The sequence below is a fragment of the Nicotiana tomentosiformis genome, chromosome 9 (assembly GCF_000390325.3).
Source record: "Nicotiana tomentosiformis chromosome 9, ASM39032v3, whole genome shotgun sequence".
Taxonomy (NCBI): domain Eukaryota; kingdom Viridiplantae; phylum Streptophyta; class Magnoliopsida; order Solanales; family Solanaceae; genus Nicotiana; species Nicotiana tomentosiformis.
In genome coordinates this window covers 103,742,048-103,760,586 of record NC_090820.1, presented here as the reverse complement: position 1 = coordinate 103,760,586, position 18,539 = coordinate 103,742,048, and the positions used below count along the sequence as shown (strand labels likewise).

The 18,539-nt window shown below is 35.3% G+C and overlaps 2 protein-coding genes across 2 annotated transcripts; one reads left to right on the top strand and one right to left on the bottom strand.

Moving 5' to 3' along the window:
- The first annotated feature begins 9,910 nt into the window (after positions 1 to 9,910).
- On the top strand, positions 9,911 to 12,292 carry LOC104087362 (ras-related protein RABA1f-like). The gene is made up of 2 exons (XM_009591797.3): positions 9,911 to 10,331; positions 11,451 to 12,292. The coding sequence occupies exons 1-2, from the start codon at positions 10,111 to 10,113 to the stop codon at positions 11,878 to 11,880; spliced, it is 651 nt and encodes a 216-aa protein (XP_009590092.1). The 5' UTR covers positions 9,911 to 10,110; the 3' UTR covers positions 11,881 to 12,292.
- A 736-nt stretch (positions 12,293 to 13,028) lies between these two features.
- Positions 13,029 to 18,290, bottom strand: LOC104087363 (uncharacterized). The gene is made up of 8 exons (XM_009591798.4): positions 18,114 to 18,290; positions 16,569 to 16,606; positions 15,977 to 16,045; positions 15,758 to 15,841; positions 15,640 to 15,674; positions 14,337 to 14,422; positions 13,418 to 13,483; positions 13,029 to 13,328 (listed from the first exon to the last, which is right to left on the bottom strand). Exons 1-8 carry the CDS (start codon positions 18,178 to 18,180, stop codon positions 13,294 to 13,296), a joined length of 480 nt encoding a protein of 159 aa, XP_009590093.1. The 5' UTR covers positions 18,181 to 18,290; the 3' UTR covers positions 13,029 to 13,293.
- Between the last annotated feature and the right edge of the window lie 249 nt (positions 18,291 to 18,539).

The following is an 18,539-nucleotide window of genomic DNA, read 5'->3' as shown; positions in this document are numbered from 1 at the left end:
GTGATTAAATTAGGATCTTTTATTCTCCATATCTTTTCCTTTTTTGTTAAGAGAAATAATAGAAAATATAAAGATAAGAATATAATTATCTATTTTAGACCAATACAAATATATACTTGGACTATTATTTAAATGACACTAAAAATAAATTAAACGTTACTAGTCTACTTATTAAGTTTTTAATTAAAAAAAATGTTTTTCTTCTATTTAAATATAGGAACAAAATATATACTCTAAGAATATGCAATTTGTTTTTGTAGCTTTTTAATTTTTCTCCAATAAAACCAATGAAAAATGAGATAAAATTTAAAATATCAAGATTAGACCTAAAAGAAATATTTACACTAAAATAGAATAGAATTTGGGGTGTAGTCAAAAATTAGGTATTCACAGCATGCCCCTCTTTGCTTGGAAACATAAAGAGTTTTCAGGCAAAGAAAATAAACAAGGTTACTGATTTTTGACCTCACTATTATTTAAAATAAAAAATAATATAAAAGAAAGGTATGTGACCGAACCTTGATTTTAGGCAGCCTACATATCCCGGGTTATAAGGGAATCAGGTCACGTGTAGTTCAAGTGGAAGAAGTGTGATGGAGTATGCTTAGAGGGGGAGTCGAGTGAAGTTCCGTCGAGGTTCCGATCCGCGGTTCCTACTATTACATCAAAATGAAAAGAAAATTACATACTCTTGAAATCTAAAAGTTACAAAATTCCTATCTAAATGCCATCTGGAATCTTATCTTGATTCTTGACTTGCTTCCCCATTGACTTTAAACTGAAACTTGAAGCTCTCGGTGTAATAGACTATGAAATATTCTCATAGGCTTGTTTCTTGATCAGCTGATGAGAAGATGGATCTTGAGACCCTATGTCTCTGCATGCATTATGCCAAAGCTGGTTGTGGCTGGTATTGAGATCAAATGCTCCACTTTCTCTGGCAAGAGATGGAATCTTATTTTTGCACATCTAATCTGTGCTTTGTAGAAAAACCTACAAGTCATCACAAATAAACAAAACTTTTCTGCCCCAGTTTGCACTAGGAAATTTTTGTGAGTTATTGAAAATATATAAAACTATCTTTGCTATTGCACAATAAAGGATTGAAAAAGACACGAGTTTATTCCTCTCTTTTTTTAATAATATGGAATGTCGTACCCTATGTTAACACAAAGAAAGGCAACCAGGGGATGTAGTACCCTATGTTGACAATAAGATGAGGCTCGTGGCACTCTGAGATGCTACTAGGGAATGTCGTACCCTATGTTGGCAGAAAGTAAGGCAGCCAGGGGATGTAGCACCCTGTATTGGCAATAAGGTGAGGCTCTTGGCACTCTGGGATGCTACTACGGAATGTCGTACCCTATGTTGGCATAAAGTAATGCAGACAGGGGATGTAGTACCCTGTGTTGGAAATAAGATGAGGCTCATGGCGTTCTCAAATGCTACTAGGGAATGTCGTACCCTATGTTGGCAATAAAAATGAGGCTCGTGGCACTCTGGGATGCTACTAGGGAATGCCATACCCTATGTTGGCAGAAGGTAAGGCAGTCAGGGGATGTAGTACCCTGTATTGGCAATAAGGTGAGGCTCTTGGCACTCTGGGATGCTACTAGGGAATGTCGTACCCTATGTTGGCAGAAATTTGAGGCTCATGGCATTCTGAGATACTACTAGGGAATGTCGTACCCTATGTTGGCAATAAAAATGAGGCTCGTGGCACTCTGGGATGCTACTAGGGAATGTCGTACCCTATGTTGGTAGAAAGTAAGGCAGCCAGGGGATGTAGTACCCTGTATTGGCAATAAGGTGAGGCTCTTGGCACTCTGGGATGCTACTAGGGAATGTCGTACCCTATGTTAGCAGAAAGTTGAGGCTCATGGCGTTTTGAGATGCTACTAGGGAATGCCGTACCCTATGATAGCAATAAGAAATGCAACCAGGGGATGTAGTACCCTGAGGTGAAGATAGGGTATTGATTCCCTATAATGAAACTAAAAATAACATGATTACATGTATATTGGAAGGAAATCAAGTATTTGAGAACTTCACTTGGTGGTGTTTGTCGTTTCATGGACTGTTTCCTAAAATTGTTATGTTCCTGTTCTGAACAAAGAAAAAATCGTTAGTTTTAAAATGGTGGTCAGTTTGTGGCCTTGATTTCTTGGGTGACTTGACCTCGAGTCTATTACACTTGTTAGAAAAGTTGACTCTGTCGATGGTTGTACAAATCGCCGGGAGATTCTGTCTTTACTTTCTGGAGATCTTCTTTCTCAACATCAAAACCAGACTATTTTGCGCCTATCACCACTTGTGTTTATGATGCAAACAACCTTGCTCCCAAAACAACTTTTAACTGAGTAACTTTTGTTGAACCTTGAAGCATTGTTCAGTCCTTCAAGCCTTTTGTTCGTCAGGAAAAATCACAGATGGCTTTATGCCTTTGCCCATACGATTTATGCCCAGTAATCTTTGCTTTATATATAACGGGGAAACTGTAACCAGTTTTGCGGCCTTTTCTTTGCTTTGCTTTGACAAAATTAGACTGAAAGAGATCAAAAGAGTAATGCAAAAGAAAATAAGAAGGTGAACTAATAGGTATTACAAATTAATCAAGAAGTGTCCCTTTCAGAGGAAAGAATAAGAAAGGACTTATCTGGAGGAAATATGCTGACTTCAATAAACATGACATGCACTTTGGACTGGATGCCCGATCCATTTGAACCGTCTAATTCTCAAAATCTATTGTAAACTTAACTTTGAAACTAAGTTCTTTGCCTTGACCATGCTTGTGTCGGGATGTACGAAGCCTTAAATCGATCAATGATGCCCTTTGTGGGTTTACACCAATTGACCTCTCTCATTTGCCTTTCTCTCAACTCACTATTGCCTTATAGTGCCCGTGAAGGTTTTCACTAATAAGACTCTCTCATTTATTTTTTCTCTCTTCAATGGCTGAGGCATTACCCGTAGCATACTAACTTAGCATTCTCGAAAGTTGATCAAAAGTTTTTAGCAGGGAAAGGTAAAAAGAACTATTCAACTGAATTACAACTTTTGGAACTATTTTGATGGAACAACCATCGAAAATAAAATAAAATCTTGCCCCAGTTTCTTTGAATACTGGAAAAATATGGATTTTTATTTTGGTGTGACCGAACCCCAGATTGAGGCTGCATACGTATCCTTTCGGAATCAGGTCGAACGTAGTTCAATTAACTTGAACTTGTTTTTATTTTTGTTTTGTTTTTCTTCTGTTTTGTTTTCTTTTGCTTCTTTTCTTTTTTTTCCGTTTTTTCTTCTTTCTCTTTTTTTTTGTTCTTTTTTTTATTATTATTTTTTCTTTTATTTTTTTTTCTTTTTCTTTCTCATTACATACAAGGTACCAAAGAGGGTGGCCAAGGAAAACGTATCTGGCTCAAAGGGTTAGCAAAGGGTTAATAGTATTTGGGTAGTGAGAATGAAAGCCTTCGTCATCCCAATCAGAGAGCATTAAAGCTGCGTAAAGGGTCAAACATAGTACATTTTGACCGCGTCTGCATTGACATTTGTATCGGGAACATTTCCTTCAATGTCTCCCAAATACAGTACTCCCTTTTGGCAGCACTCTTGTTACAATGTATGTACTTTCCAATTCGGGGCAAATTTTCCTTTAGCTTCCTCATGCGGAAGAATACGCCTCAGAACGAGTTGCCCTACTTCAAATTTCTTGGGCCGCACTTTCTTGTTGTAGGCACGGGCTATTCTTTGTTGGTACAACTGCCTGTGGCAAACTGCAGTCAATCGCTTTTCATCAACCAAAGTCATTTTCTTCAATCGGGTCTTGACTCAATCTTCATCCTCGAACTAGGTTTCAACAATGATCCGAAGAGAAGAAATTTCAACTTCTAATGTTACCATGGCTACAGTGCCATAAACCAATCAAGTAAGGGCGATTTTCATTTGGACTTGGTTTAGGCTTGTTTTCCCTTCTTTGTTTACTTTCTTACAAGCCTTATCTTCGGCACATTCTACTTCTTGATTCATTATTTCAAGGTCTGACATCATTTTAGGATCTGGGCATAAAGTTCGCAAGCATGTCATGTTATTAAAATCTGCATTAACAAAACTGAAAAGAGAATAAGAAAGGTGAAAAAATTAATAAAAAAGGCATTCATAGATGATGAAACATTGATTTCATTTATTTGAATTTTATATGTAAAAAAAATATAAGGGTTTACATCAGAAAGTAAGACAGTAAAGTAAAAGAATTCGGATAACACCCTGAAATAACCCGAAATGTAGAAAAGATAGTAAGACCGGCTACCCAGATTCCCGTCTGATAGGGACAGTTTCAGGTTTGGCGTCCATTTTTAGGTTTCTTTTCTATTGCGGCAATGGTTACAATGGCTTTCAGAGCCGGATCAAATTCTTCAATTGCTCTTTTGAGGGTCCAACAGCCCTTTGTATCATATCCAACGGCTATAGAGTGGTATTCACATCTAGCATTAGCTTGGTACGAGGGGAACTCAGGATTTGGCTGGTTCAGGGCTACTGGCTGCAACAGACCTAGCCCGATTAGCTTTTGAAACAAACTTGAATATGATTCACCTATAAGAATGAACTGATTCCTTCTGAGGAACTCTCTTGGGCGAGGATTGTATTGGAGAACATTTGGTTGGGGATTATATGGAGCTTGGTAGGGACGGACATTTCTGGGAGGTGGAGCTCGGTTTTGTGTATAATGTCGTGGCCGCGTGTAAGGTTGCGCGTTTATCATCGCATAGAGAGGCAGTTCCACAGCATAAACAACATCTTGATAGGGATAATATTGTTGTGGGACCTTAGGAAGCATATATGATTGGTTGAATGACCTGCGGGCCCCCTTCGAGCGCAAAGCCATCATGGCTCCCTCTTCCCTCCTGTTTCTGTTCATCAAACTCCCCGAACCATTCTCAACGGTCTGTGATGTGGCCTTAATGGCAACATGACTCAAGATTTGGCCATTTTTAAACCACTTTCGACCATCTCTCCAATTTTGATAGCCTCGGTGAATGAATTACCCATAACGGACATCATGTTCTGGAAGTAGTCCGCCTCTTGGGCCTGTAGGAAGACCGTAACCATTTCTGCTTCATTTATTGTATGCTTTACCTTGGAGTCTTGCTTGCGCCATTTGACAGCATTCCCGAAAAGTTTCCGCAGTTTTCTTTTTCAAATTGGACAAAGAGTTCTTTTTTTGTATTTTTTCACTCTTGCTTTTTTTTTTGTTATTGTTGTTTTTCGCTCTTTGTTTTTCTTTGTTATTTTTGTCACTCCTTTCTTCTTCTTTTTCACTCAGTTTATTTGATGGCAATGATCGAATCCGATGGGGATTGCCTACGTATCATGACGCCGCATGAATCAGATCTTGCATAGTTCGGGAATACCGAAAACAAAGTACATAAGCTAGCTCTTATTTTTTCTTTGGGAATTTTTGAAAAGAAGACTTCTTAAAGGAGAAAGAAAATATATTTTTTTTTGGATTTTGGTTGATCTTTCTTTGAATTTTTGGAAGAAAGATTTCTAAAGAAGGAAAAAAAATATTTTTGGATTTTGATTTGCAAATTTTTTTTTTTTCGAATGAAAGACTTTGGAAAAAAAGGAAAATATAATTGGATTTAATGATTTTTTTTGGAATTTTCTAAGGAAAGAATTAAGGAAAGGGAAAATATTTTTGGATTTTTTGAAAATGGGGGCCGGAACCGATGAGGTTTGCCTACGTATCTCACATTCGGTGAGAATCAGACCAGCGTAGTTCGGTCAGAAGCGGGGAATATTTCAAAATCTTAGTCTATTTTTCAACATCTTTTGAATAAAATTTTGACACGGCTTGATTTTTAAAAAGAGAGATTTTATGAGAACCGGCTAAATTTCACTCTTTTATTTTCTTCCTCCTTGTTTTTCTTAATATTTTTTTTATTTTTATTTTATTTTCAAAAACCCGTAAACATGCACAAACCAAATCAAACATAATGCACGAGTAGCACATAAGATGCGTCATGATGGTCATGTAATTCTCAGGTACACCTGTCCTAGACAGACCCAACCCCTGTGTTGAGTCCCCAAAGTCAAATGCACATGATGCAAACAAACGTTCCTAATAGGGATCTGGCATGAGACTATGTTATTCTAGATTTAAATCCTGAGGAGTGTTTTAGACCTGGCTTGCCCAACCGGACAACTCGAGCCGAGGTGGGAGCAATGTACCGGGAGCACAAAAGTCTACCCGACCTAGTTACTGACCCAGCCTCGTTCTAATTGGTATGACTTCTAACAGAAAAGTGGGCCACGCGCACGTGTGCACCAGAAATTCAGAAGACTCAGAAGGGAGGCGTAAGAAGACAATTTAATACAGTTCAAATAATATCAAAGCGGTAATTAGCACATTAGGCCCAAAAATACAGTAAAAATATCAAATCAATAAAGCCAAGTATATATCACATTACAAGCTCGAATTCTGAACCCTGAACTAGAGATTCTGGGTTCTGTTCCCCAGCAGAGTCGTCAGTGCTGTCACACCTTCTTTTTTCCGGGGGAATGGTGCCAAAGGAGTTTTTCCAATTTAAATGACATTAATCGAAATGAGATTATTTATTAGATTCAGAGTCGCCACTTGGGATGATTTCTGATGTCCCAAGTCACCGGTTTATTTTAAATCCCAAATCGAGAAAGTTTTGACTTCGGATTACGGTCCGCAAAAATATAAGACCGGGTAAGGAATTCTGTTAACCCGGGAGAAGGTGTAAGGCACTCCTGGATTCTGTGATTTTAGCACGGTCTCTTTTAATCATACCTGGCTTAATTAATTATTTATTACGCGTTTTAGAACCTATGTGCGTTTTACCTTTTACCGCTTTTAAATTGCTTGATTATTAATAATTATGAAATTATCTTAAAACGAGTCATGCGTACGTGTACTCATTTCATTTGGCGCGTCAAGAATCATGTCACGCGTACGTGTACACAACTAATAACACCTTATTTTATTAAGATTATTTTGCCCAAAGTCGCGCAAACGCATACTTCGTTTTTAATTTTGGAAATCAAAATTATGCCACGCGAACGTATACATAGTTAATCAAAAGTGTGCCTAAAGCACACTATGTTTATTATTCATTTCCTAAGTTTGAAATTACTGCAGTGTCACGGATTATGGAGGGATTGTAGGAAAAATTAAACTTATTAAGATTCCCTTAGCTAGTCCATTAGATCATTAAGATGTTGGAGAAGTTCTGTTATTTACTTAATTCATTAACACTGGGCTTTGCAGAAATTCAGACTTATTGGGACTCAAAGTTATTTAAAAGGGCCAGAACCAATCCTTATTGTTGAAAAATTAAATTCCATAAGCTCATTAAACATTCTAACACGAACCACTAATTTGCCAACTTAATCCATCTAACAATTTAATGCATTCATTCAAGAACACAGGCCACATACATCACCAAAATAGATAAACTAATTAAAGTAACTAAGAGAGATACTACGAACTAAGTCAGTAGAACTGAACTCATGAATTTCAGATAATCATGTAACAATATTCAAATATAAAATGCCATAGCAATATTTAAGTAAAATTAGATAAGAGGATAAAAGATGAATCTTTGAATAAGCTTTTCAATATATTAACAAGAGAAGTTCAAATGTACAGCAATAAATTATTTGAAAATTGTGAACCGTGTATGAAGACCTCAACGAACTTCGAACCTCGACTCGACTGTTTTTACCCCGGACTAAACTACCAAAAGAATCAATTTTTCTGCAGTTTTTTTAATGGTTTTTGCAGCTGATTTTGCTGTGTTTCGGGGCTATTTTGGCTGTATTTTGACGTGAATAGTAGCTGAATTTGGGTGGCTCTAATGTCTGGGTTTGGGACTGTTTTGAGGCTGATTTCAGCAGGTTTTTATGGTGGGGGAGAGCTGGTTCTAATGGTGAGATGATGATAAAAAAAGAAAAGGTGAAATGATGGAGTTAGCGGCGAAACAAAGAAGATGATGGAGCTCCCCCAGTGTATATGAGAAGAGGAGACAAGCTTTTATTTTTTATTTGTGAAGATGAAAGAGTTGCCATGCTGCTAGCTCCTCTTCTTTTCTTCCCTTTTTTTTTATTCGTTCTCCTCCTTAAAATATTGGACCCCCTCCCCATGAAAGGAGATTATGCATTTATATATATAGATGTTGGTGAGATCGTGTGCATGTGATGCTGTGCGTGGGGTGAGAGATATGAAAGTTAGGGAGTGTGAGGGTGAGGGACGTGAGGCTGGTGGGATGTTTGGGAGGTTAGAGATTAATGGATTAGTGATTAAATTAGGATCTTTTATTCTCCATTTCTTTTCTTTTTTTGTTAAGAGAAATAATAGAAAATATAAAGATAAGAATATAATTATCTATTTTAGACCAATACAAATATATACTTGGACTATGATTTAAATGACACTAAAAATAAATTAAAAGTTACTAGTCTACTTATTAAGTTTTTAATTAAAAAAAATGTTTTTCTTCTATTTAAATATAGGAACAAAATATATACTCTAAGAATATGCAATTTGTTTTTGTAGCTTTTTAATTTTTCTCCAATAAAACCAATGAAAAATGAGATAAAATTTAAAATATCAAGATTAGACCTAAAAGAAATATTTATACTAAAATAGAATAGAATTTGGGGTGTGATCAAAAATTAGGTGTGATCATAGACGAGTTAAGATATATATATCAACTTTTGAAAAGTCAAAGAGGTGCTAGCTTGGCACCCTCTCATTCGCCTATCTTCCGATGCTTATATCTTTTTATCCGGATGTCGTATGAACGAACGGTTAAGAGCATTAAAAATTACATTCCAAGACCTTCAATTTGGTATATAATATGTCCCAAAATGACCTCATATAATACATAAAATTTATTTCTCAAAAAGCCTTGTTATAAGACAAATCCTTAGTCGGTTTGTCCGCAACTTAAATCCGATTTTTCCCAAACTTTATATTTTCTATCCAAACATCATATATGGTCATATTATGACTTTAAAATCATTTAAATCATGATTAACAAGTTTCATATTCATTATATGTCACCTTGGGATGCACAGGGTGTAACACAAATAATTTGAAACAATTATTTTTAGAAATCACAACAGATAATTTGAGAGAAATGAAGTAATAGTGTGTCCCCGGGCAAAACACTTGTTTTCTTTTCCAAAAAGGTGTATACGCACCGTTGCACCTTCAATATATAGAAAGGTTATAACTTTTTATAGAATGAATTTAAACTGCAAAATGTCGAGCATTTGTACCTAAATTTCATAACCAAGCTCATTTCACATTAAATATTACCATTTTGTTAAATTGAGCTATGATCCACTTGATATGCTGTGTTGCTCTTCATTCAAAGTTTCAATTTTTCTTGCTTTATATTCTACCTCAGCAATTGTTTATTGACTTCATTAATGTGTGATTTCGCCAAAAAGAAATCTATTTCACAATTTTTGAAAATTAATTATAATAAAACTAAAAAATTTATCAAAACTTGCGGATTTTACGCTGGAAATGAATGATTTGTAAGAAACCAATCTATCAAAACGCCAACTAATAACTTAATTAGTTAAAAAAAGTTATCAATATTTTCCAAAACAATGTTTAAATCTAAAAACACATGTGTCGCATTTTTCATTCTTCAATTTTTCTTGGGAAAAAAAATGAACCATAATAATTAGTCACTCCATTAGGTGCATTGTGCTTTTTTGAATCTTCATTATAATTATTTATAGGCTTAATTTTAACAACATATCATATTTTATGCCAAACTGAAAAACTCCTACCCTCCATCTTTCCTAAACAAAAGGAGAGGTGATTTGTTATTTTATTTGAGGTAAATCATTAATCCAAGAATATTCATTTTATTATAATCTCTCTCTCTCTCTCTCTCCCATTTTCTCTCTTTCTCCCTCTCTCTTTCAATCCACAATAATCCAAAAGAAAAAAAAGCCAATTAGAAGGGAGGGTGAAAGGTAAAAAAATAACTCAAAAGAGAAAGTGAAATTTCTCATTCATATGTAGAAGAATTTAACCACAAAAATAAAGATTAAAGAAAAGGGAAAATGGGGGCATATAGGGCAGATGAAGATTATGATTACTTATTTAAGGTTGTGTTAATAGGGGATTCTGGTGTTGGAAAATCAAACTTGCTTTCTCGTTTTACTAAAAATGAATTTAGCCAAGAATCAAAGTCTACCATTGGCGTTGAATTTGCCACTCGTACCATTCATGTCGATGACAAGATTATCAAAGCTCAGATTTGGGATACTGCTGGCCAAGAAAGGTGACATCCTTCCCCTTTACCATTCTCTTTTCATTCATATAAATAGTGTCGGATATGGAATTTAGACGTTGTAGTTTCTGAATTGAGAAAAATGAGATTTAAATATAGTGGCAGATCTAACAATGGATATGTGGATTCGACGGAACGCACTGTTTTACGGCCGAACTTTGTGTGTATACATATGGGCATAAACAAGTATAGATATTATAGAATTAGATATATACATCTCAGAATTCACTCTCTCAATTCAGAATCTTTCCTTTTTTTTATTGAGAGAGTTGATTCTCAAAAGATTCTATAAAGACAAAATTCAATGTTTCATGGTAGAACCTTATATAAGGTTCGGCCGTGAAACAGTGCGTTATGTCGTATCCGCAAATCCTGATGTTAAATCCGTTACTACATTTAATAAATCCCATCTCCTAGTCGGTTTTATCATGTAAGTTTGTCTTTCTATCTATTGACGAATGTATGGCTACATGCATTAATATATTTGTTATCTATATATATTAGATGTTGAATTTTTTTAACTTATTCATGTATTTTTTTTATTTTTTTTGAATCCCCTCGATGAAAATCCGTTTGAATAGGAAAAGTAGAGAAGAAGTGAAGTTTTGGTTGAATATGAAAAAATTCTAGGAAAAGAATCCTTCTTCTCCCACTTGCTCTAGTTCATTGATTTTGCAATTTACAATATTTTCCCCTATATTGCCTGGAATATTGTTTCCATCACAAGTGCTTACTGGTTTATAATTGAGACACAATATTATTAAGTAATTCAAAGTATATTATTCTCTATCCGTTTAAGCTAAAATGGTCATACAAATCGTCCATTTCGCAATAAAGAGTAGCACGGTTCACAAAGTATTTCGTGTTCACGTAAGGTGCAGGGAAGGGCCACACCCCAAGGGGTATGATGTAGACAGCCTAACCTAATGCAAGCATTAGTGACTTCTTCCACTGCTCGATCCCGTGACTTATAGGTCATACAAAGACAACTTTACCGTTGCTCCAAGGCTCCCCTTCCAAAATCGTTCATTTCGCAATATTTACGATATTTTTCCTCCATAATATTGCCTTGAATCATTGTTTCTAATCATCTTTTCTACCTCATAAAAGGTACCGTGCCATTACAAGTGCATATTATCGAGGAGCAGTGGGTGCATTACTGGTTTATGATATTACTCGACATGTAACATTTGAAAATGTAGCAAGATGGCTCAAGGAGCTCAGAGATCACACAGACCAAAACATCGTTGTCATGCTCGTCGGAAACAAGGCGGATCTTCGCCATCTTCGTGCTGTTCCCACGGGCGAATCAAGTGGTTTTGCAGAAAGAGAGAATACCTTTTTCATGGAAACATCTGCACTTGAGGCATTGAATGTAGAAAATGCTTTCACAGAAGTGCTTACACAGATTTATCGAGTGGTCAGTCGAAAAGCTCTTGATATAGGAGATGATCCAACATCTGTGCCCAGAGGACAAACTATTAACATTGGTAAAGATGATGTATCTGCTGTTAAGAAAGGTGGATGTTGTTCTGGTTAAACAAGGATCGATCCAGAGGCAAATTCAGATTCTAGAGTCTGAGCGTTCAGAATGAGTATGATCTTATTATATACCAACATTCTAAACTTTCTTTTTCATATATGCCAAAAACAATGGATTCAGTTGAAACTGCCCGTCTCTGGATTGATCAACTAAATAGCTGATGATTTGACCAACTTGAATTTAATCAGGGATGCAAGTATATACACAGCAAATCCCATTTTCAGCAAATGTAAGTTAATTAGCCAAAGGAACTAGTACATTATTTTGAGGGAAACGGGGATTGAAGTACATTAGCTAAAAATTTACTTGTTTCATATTTTCATGTGTATTTGTAAATCAAGGGAATTTCAGCTAAGGAAACTTTCTTGTTGCCACAGAATACTTGCAATAGAGTGAATGTTACAAATAACACTAAGTATCATGCATGCATGTCTATTTTGCTAGAAGTTGCATTTTCTTTCACCCAACAAAAACAGAAATAAAGGTTTTATTTTTCTTTCTAAACTTCTCGGAATGAGATTTTCTTACCATAGTTCAAGGTTATACGCGGAGTGAATCTTGATATCATATGTACAGGAACGCGGAGTGAATCTTGATATCATATGTACAGCTTAGCCCACTAATGATATTGTCCGCTTTGGGCATTAGCCCCCACGGCTTTAAAACGCGTCACTAGGGTCTAATGCTTATTTACTTATATACTCAATATCTCTCTCTAGTATTTTATCGACGTGGGATTCACCTAATATGTCACAATGTAATCTTGCTGATATACACACATTAGAACGTACATTTAACCTAAGAATTAAACCACACTTCTATTCGAAGAATTAGGACTTGACAAGAAATTTTGCGCGGGGGGGGGGGGGGGGGGGGTCCCGTTAAGTTATTTTCAAAAAAAAGTTCTAGAAATTAGACAATGAGATGAAGAAACAAAGGGTGTTTGAAGTGGAGACTAGAAGGGGAATAATCATTGAAGTCAAATTTAAGAACAAGACATATAACACAAACTTAACTATGTATCAAATACCAAAAATGCCCTTCTAGTAAAGTCAATAAAAAAATTACGTCGACATCATAAGAGCATCTCCCTTAGGCGTTCCCTTTGGACATTAATAGGAACTAGAAACAGGTAAAAAGAGGTCTTGGGTACAAAACACTGATTAGTTCAACCAACTTTTTCCAGCAAAAAAGCATTAAATCTTATCCATATTCTTCATGTTAAGGCCAGTCTGAACTATTTGTATACAGATTCAGAGCCCTAAAATTCGTGCTTCAATTGTAATACTTAACTCTTTACTTTTTAAACAAGACAATAGTGTCAGGAAAAACAAACAGTAATATGCCTTGATATTGAGGAACTTGTGGTAGGGAACTATTTTGTATTTGAGGAATAGTTGATTGGTATCGTTACTTGCGGGCTTCCAGCTTCTTCTGCTCTTTGGCTGCACACCAACGAATAGTATGTTAATCCTCGCAGCAGAAACGGAAAAGGAAAATTTTAAGAGATCGGTATAACCATCCAAGAAATTACCAGCTTTCTCTTCCTCTCGCTTTTTTGCAGCTTCTGCTCTCTGTTGTCGTATGAGAGCCAACCGATCTGCAAAATCATGGAATAAAATTTAATCTAGCATAACTACATAAATATAGAGCAATAGCAACTACTTATGACAGTTCTAGTTATAGGTATCTCACTCCCGGAACTAGTTCATCTCGTCCAATTTTACCTTGAAACAGTGCAACCTATGCAATCACTTATACACAGAATACGCCCCCTGGGGGCCTTTTCCCCTAGTTCTTTTTTTGTTGCAGTGTGTTGGTGTGCGCGAGAGAAAATTTACTGATGTCTGTAGTAAAAGTTTTCTAAAGCTGTCATCACATTTCATAATTTCCAAAAAAATACAAATTTCATGGTCATTTATGCTAATATTGCAAAATTATATATCCCAAGGAGAAGGGGATGGCTGAGTGGTTGAGGTATAGGAGTCCCATCTGAGCTCATCTGCTCTAGTCTTGATGCACAAGATTACCTATTGTGAGTTACAGGAAGCTACTCGGTAAGTTAGTCACAGAGTACCAAACTGACCAGGACATCACCGTGTATGTGAGTATATAATTTGCGGGTGTAGAGCAAATAGGCATTGGAGAAAAAATGAGAAAAGCGGGAACAGAGTTACCTAATTCAAAATTCGCAAATTACTTGAACTACATTGTAAACCAAGCTGCAGAGACTCATACTAGGAATATCCTATCAACATAAAACATAACATGCACTAGACACTTGGTTTAGGACATCTGAATATTAAATGTATCAAAAACAAAATATGAATGGACCTACAAAATTGTCAAGTGAAGTGAATGAACACCCAATTTAAAGAAAAGGTGAACTGAACCCAATCTGGGCAATTCTAAACTTAATAAATAGAAAGAAGTAGTATTATGTGTGGCATTACCTAAATCTTTCCTTGCTTGCTCTGTTTTCCCTTGTTCTTGCAGCCTCATGTACCTTTCATGAGCTTGCTGTTTCTCTATCTCTTCTCTGTGAGCAAGAACCATGTGAAATAACAATAATATAGAAGCCAAAAAGTACTGAAACATATAAAATTTCAACGAGCACAACACTAAATAGTGAAAGAAGGGACAAGTTTATAGATCCTTTGAAGGATCTAATTCAAGAGCATTTCTACATTTCTGCATTCTTTGAATTCGAGATACAAACATCACAAAGAGCATAGAAAACTTGAAATCACTATCCAGATATACGATGTTCAAATTAAGAAATCCACAGGATAAAATGACGACTCTAAATAATTTAATGTATATGGATTAAAAAAAAGGATCGATAGCAATATACATTTCATACGGTCGAATGTACTAAATAATGATGAGAAAATTCACTATAAATTCAATCAAAATTAGCGCTAGAATGTAACAATTATAAGTTGTTAGAATCCAATATGAGAATGCAGATAACAAAATCCAAGTTTTGTACAATTTCATTAACAAATTAAGTGAACTATGTTATGTTCAATAGAACATTATAGTAACCATACTCGATTTGTAAAATATTATATGGATCGAAAATAACATGCATCATCCAAGAAAAAGGAATCAAAACATGACAGCTCATTACGTTTTATTTTGGCCAACTTTGAGATGCAGTATACTTAAAATTATATGTCTTCCATCTTTAATTGTCACATGTGCACTTTGTCGACGAGTCACATGCACTTACAATTAAACTTTGTAAAACCATTTTCGAAGTTTATAGAATGAGTGTATAAGTGATACATATTCTTGATAATTACTCATTCTGCAAACTTCAAAAACAATTGTACAACGTGTAATTATTACTGCATGTGACTTGTCGACAAGTGCACACCTAAAAAATGGAAGATATAATTAATCGCTGGGATATGAGGTGGAATCGAAATAGCTAAGACATGCTCGGGGGAGACTATGCCGTTGCTTTATATTCTTGATTTCCAGCATTTCAAGTCCCATGTTATATGAAATGCTGGAAATCAAGAATATAAAGCAACAGCCATGAGAGGTAAGAACCAAAAAGTAGGAACATCTAGCTTAATGATCATTTAAGTACAAGTGAAACGTAGTTGATGCCACAGATAGTAGGAGGCACAAAGTATGCCTTCTCTTTCAACTTCACATGAACAGAAAAGTAAATGACAAAAACTAAAGAGAGATTCATTGTGATAATACCACACTATAAAACAAAAAAAATAAGCTTCAACAAACCTCTCACGTCTTGAAAGCTCAGTTGTTTTTTCAATCTGCAAAACAAAAGATCCCCATTCAAATACAAGTCCGGAAAACAATCAATATCAAAAGATAACAAAATATCACACTATCTTACATCAACATTTTTAGCTTTCACATTCTTTGGTTTGACCAAATTAGGGTTCTCAATCTCAATGATACCTTCTGTACCTTTCCTCTTCTGTTTGAACAGCCAAAAGCAAAGAGCAAATGTTAAAGGTAGCTCCCGAAGCCTCATAAAGTAAAAACCACATCAAATTATTAAAGAAAAGATTTTTTTTCTTTTTTGTTAGGGAATGCGTCATAGATAACTGACTTCTGTCTCTCCATCAGATTCTTCTTCAGACTCCTCAGATCTCTCATCTTCCTCATGTTCAGCCTCTACCTGAGGAAATCAAATTCATTAAAGAAAACGAATTGCATCAAGGTAAGCCAAAAGTCACTGATAATCATAACAGCCACTAGCTGCCATCAAATACCAGATTATTCTCTTCATTAAAGAATACATTTTAGTTACAAACCAAGATAAAATATACTGATTTAACGAAACTATAAAATCTAAGGAGACAACTAAAAAAACTGCATTGACATAGTTTATAGGACAACACCTAAGTTAGTGACATAGTTTATAGGACAACACCTATGTTTCCGATCAACATAGTTTCTTGGTTTCGGACACTTAAAAGGTGTAGCAACACTATCTTTTACCAGGTTATCATTGAAGTTAGAAGCAACATTTTGAAGCGGCATTGCTATCATGCTCACTAAAGCTTTTTGACAATTGAACCAAAAACACAATTTTCTGGGTGCTGACTCACCAATGCCATCATTTCTATTGATTAGATATACATAGGCAAGCTTGTAATGAAATACAAAACAAGGAGTTGAGAAAAGCTAAAGAAGAATACCTTCTTAAATGTGCGAGGACGAGCAGAAGTACCTGCAACTGCAATACGAAAAGAAGCACCAAAATCAATTGATCCTATCATCGTAGCACGACAAACACAAATTATTGAGCTCAGAAGCAACATCAAAATGTTGCCATTTATATAAAATGGCTTCTTCAGAAAACACATGGATGCTTGGCACTTAGTTCCAACAGCAAGTAACCAAATCCAAGATAAAGCTTGGCTGATCCTAAACTTTTTGCTACTCATATATAGACAATACATATAGAGAGAGCTCTCCAGTAAGATTACACAAAGTAGAAATAGCCTCGAGGAGAGGATGGGAGGGGAGAAAACAAGTCCACAACCTGTGACAGACACCCAAAAGAATAGAAAAAAAAGAAAAAAAAGAGGAGGAGGCCAAACATAGCATAAGTTAGAGCACATAGTCACATGCTTTAATCAGGCTGAAAATTTCATTAAACTCAAACTCATAAATCTTTTAAAAGTACATAGACTATAACTTAGCTCTCAGAAATACAAACACCCAACAATAGAACAATCGCACAACAGCACTCCAGCTTAGAACTTTAGGACAGTAAGAGTCAAACTGTCCTCTATGCTCTCCTTGTCACAGTTTTCTACTTAGAGCAAACCTGTTTTTTTCCTTTTGCCATTCTCAACAATCAATCAGCATGAATAAGCATCAGCGGGTTCAAGATTTGAACTTTATGGGTTCGAATTTGAAATTCTAAAGTCCATTTGATTTACTAGGTTCAAAATCTATTATTTGTACTTATTTTTGTGAATTTTTTAACACATATACAGCGTCTGACCCTAGCTACCAGGTTCGGATGAACCATATCTTGTACACTAAGTCCACCCTGTGAATAAGTAATCCACAGCTGAAAGTTACAATCCACCTAAAATCTACAGTATCTACATCTTCGAATATAGAGAACAGTGCTCCCTCCGTTTCAGTGTGAAACTTTGCGGAATACGAGGCTCAAACTGACTAATTTTCGATGTTAATTCGGACATAGAATTTTTATATTTTTTGAAATAAAATTTACATATTTAGAAACTATATAAAAAGTGCTATAAGTCAAGTCACAATAGTTAATAATTCAAAATATTTAAAAGTATTTGCAAAAAGCGTGGTCAAAGAAAGTTTTGTTCAACTATCCAAATAGTAATACGTTCACATTAACACAAATTGAAATGGAGAGAGTAGCAATTATCTTGATAACCAAAACAGTTTAAAACTCCACCTAGAGTAAGCTAAATTACTTCAATTTTTTCAAATAATTCAGCGAAAAATTTCAAAGCAAAACTCAAAAAGTCCTGATTACACAAATTTCAATCTCTAATCGACATGTAACCAACCAAACAGTTCATACGAAATAACTTTCACTCATGCTAGAAATAAAAACAAAAACTGAGACCAAAATGGGGTAATTATTCCAATAGCATAATCAAAGAAAGAAATCACAAAATTTCAGATCTCAAAAGTTAATCTAAAAACTAAATTTGACATAGAAAGAAACGTAAATACACAAAACGTACTCATCTCCTCGTGAGTGGAGAACTGGCGTCGACCAGTTGGCTTTCCCTTAAACTTTCCTCTTCCCATTGTTAGTTACTCTCTGTTGTGCACTTTAGCCCCAGAAAAAGGTGAAGAAGAAGAATAAGAGGAGCCAACTGACGAAGGAAATATAAAGTCTGCTACTTTTGAGATTCTTGCAAGTGGGGAATCTTTTATATGCTATTTATTCTGAACAAATATCATAATAAAAAATTAGATTTTTTGGGGTTATACCAGAGGCGGCCCAACGGCGTACGGGGACAAATACGGCCCAAGTTTTTCGATATTAAAAAACTCATTTAGTAATATTTTATTTAAAATTTATTTTTCTAATTTTTTGAGATGTAATATTATTAATAATTTATTTATAATCGATTTCTTGACTAGGATTATATATATTTTCACTT

Coding starts and splice junctions, on each gene's coding strand:
- LOC104087362 (XM_009591797.3), top strand. CDS start 10,111: ATGGGGGCATATAGGGCAGATGAAGATTATGATTACTTATTTAAGGTT. Junction 10,332..11,450: donor GATACTGCTGGCCAAGAAAG/GTGACATCCTTC, acceptor ACCTCATAAAAG/GTACCGTGCCATTACAAGTG.
- LOC104087363 (XM_009591798.4), bottom strand. CDS start 18,180: ATGGGAAGAGGAAAGTTTAAGGGAAAGCCAACTGGTCGACGCCAGTTC. Junction 13,484..14,336: donor GCAAGCAAGGAAAGATTTAG/GTAATGCCACAC, acceptor ATGATTTTGCAG/ATCGGTTGGCTCTCATACGA. Junction 13,329..13,417: donor GCGAGAGGAAGAGAAAGCTG/GTAATTTCTTGG, acceptor GTTGGTGTGCAG/CCAAAGAGCAGAAGAAGCTG.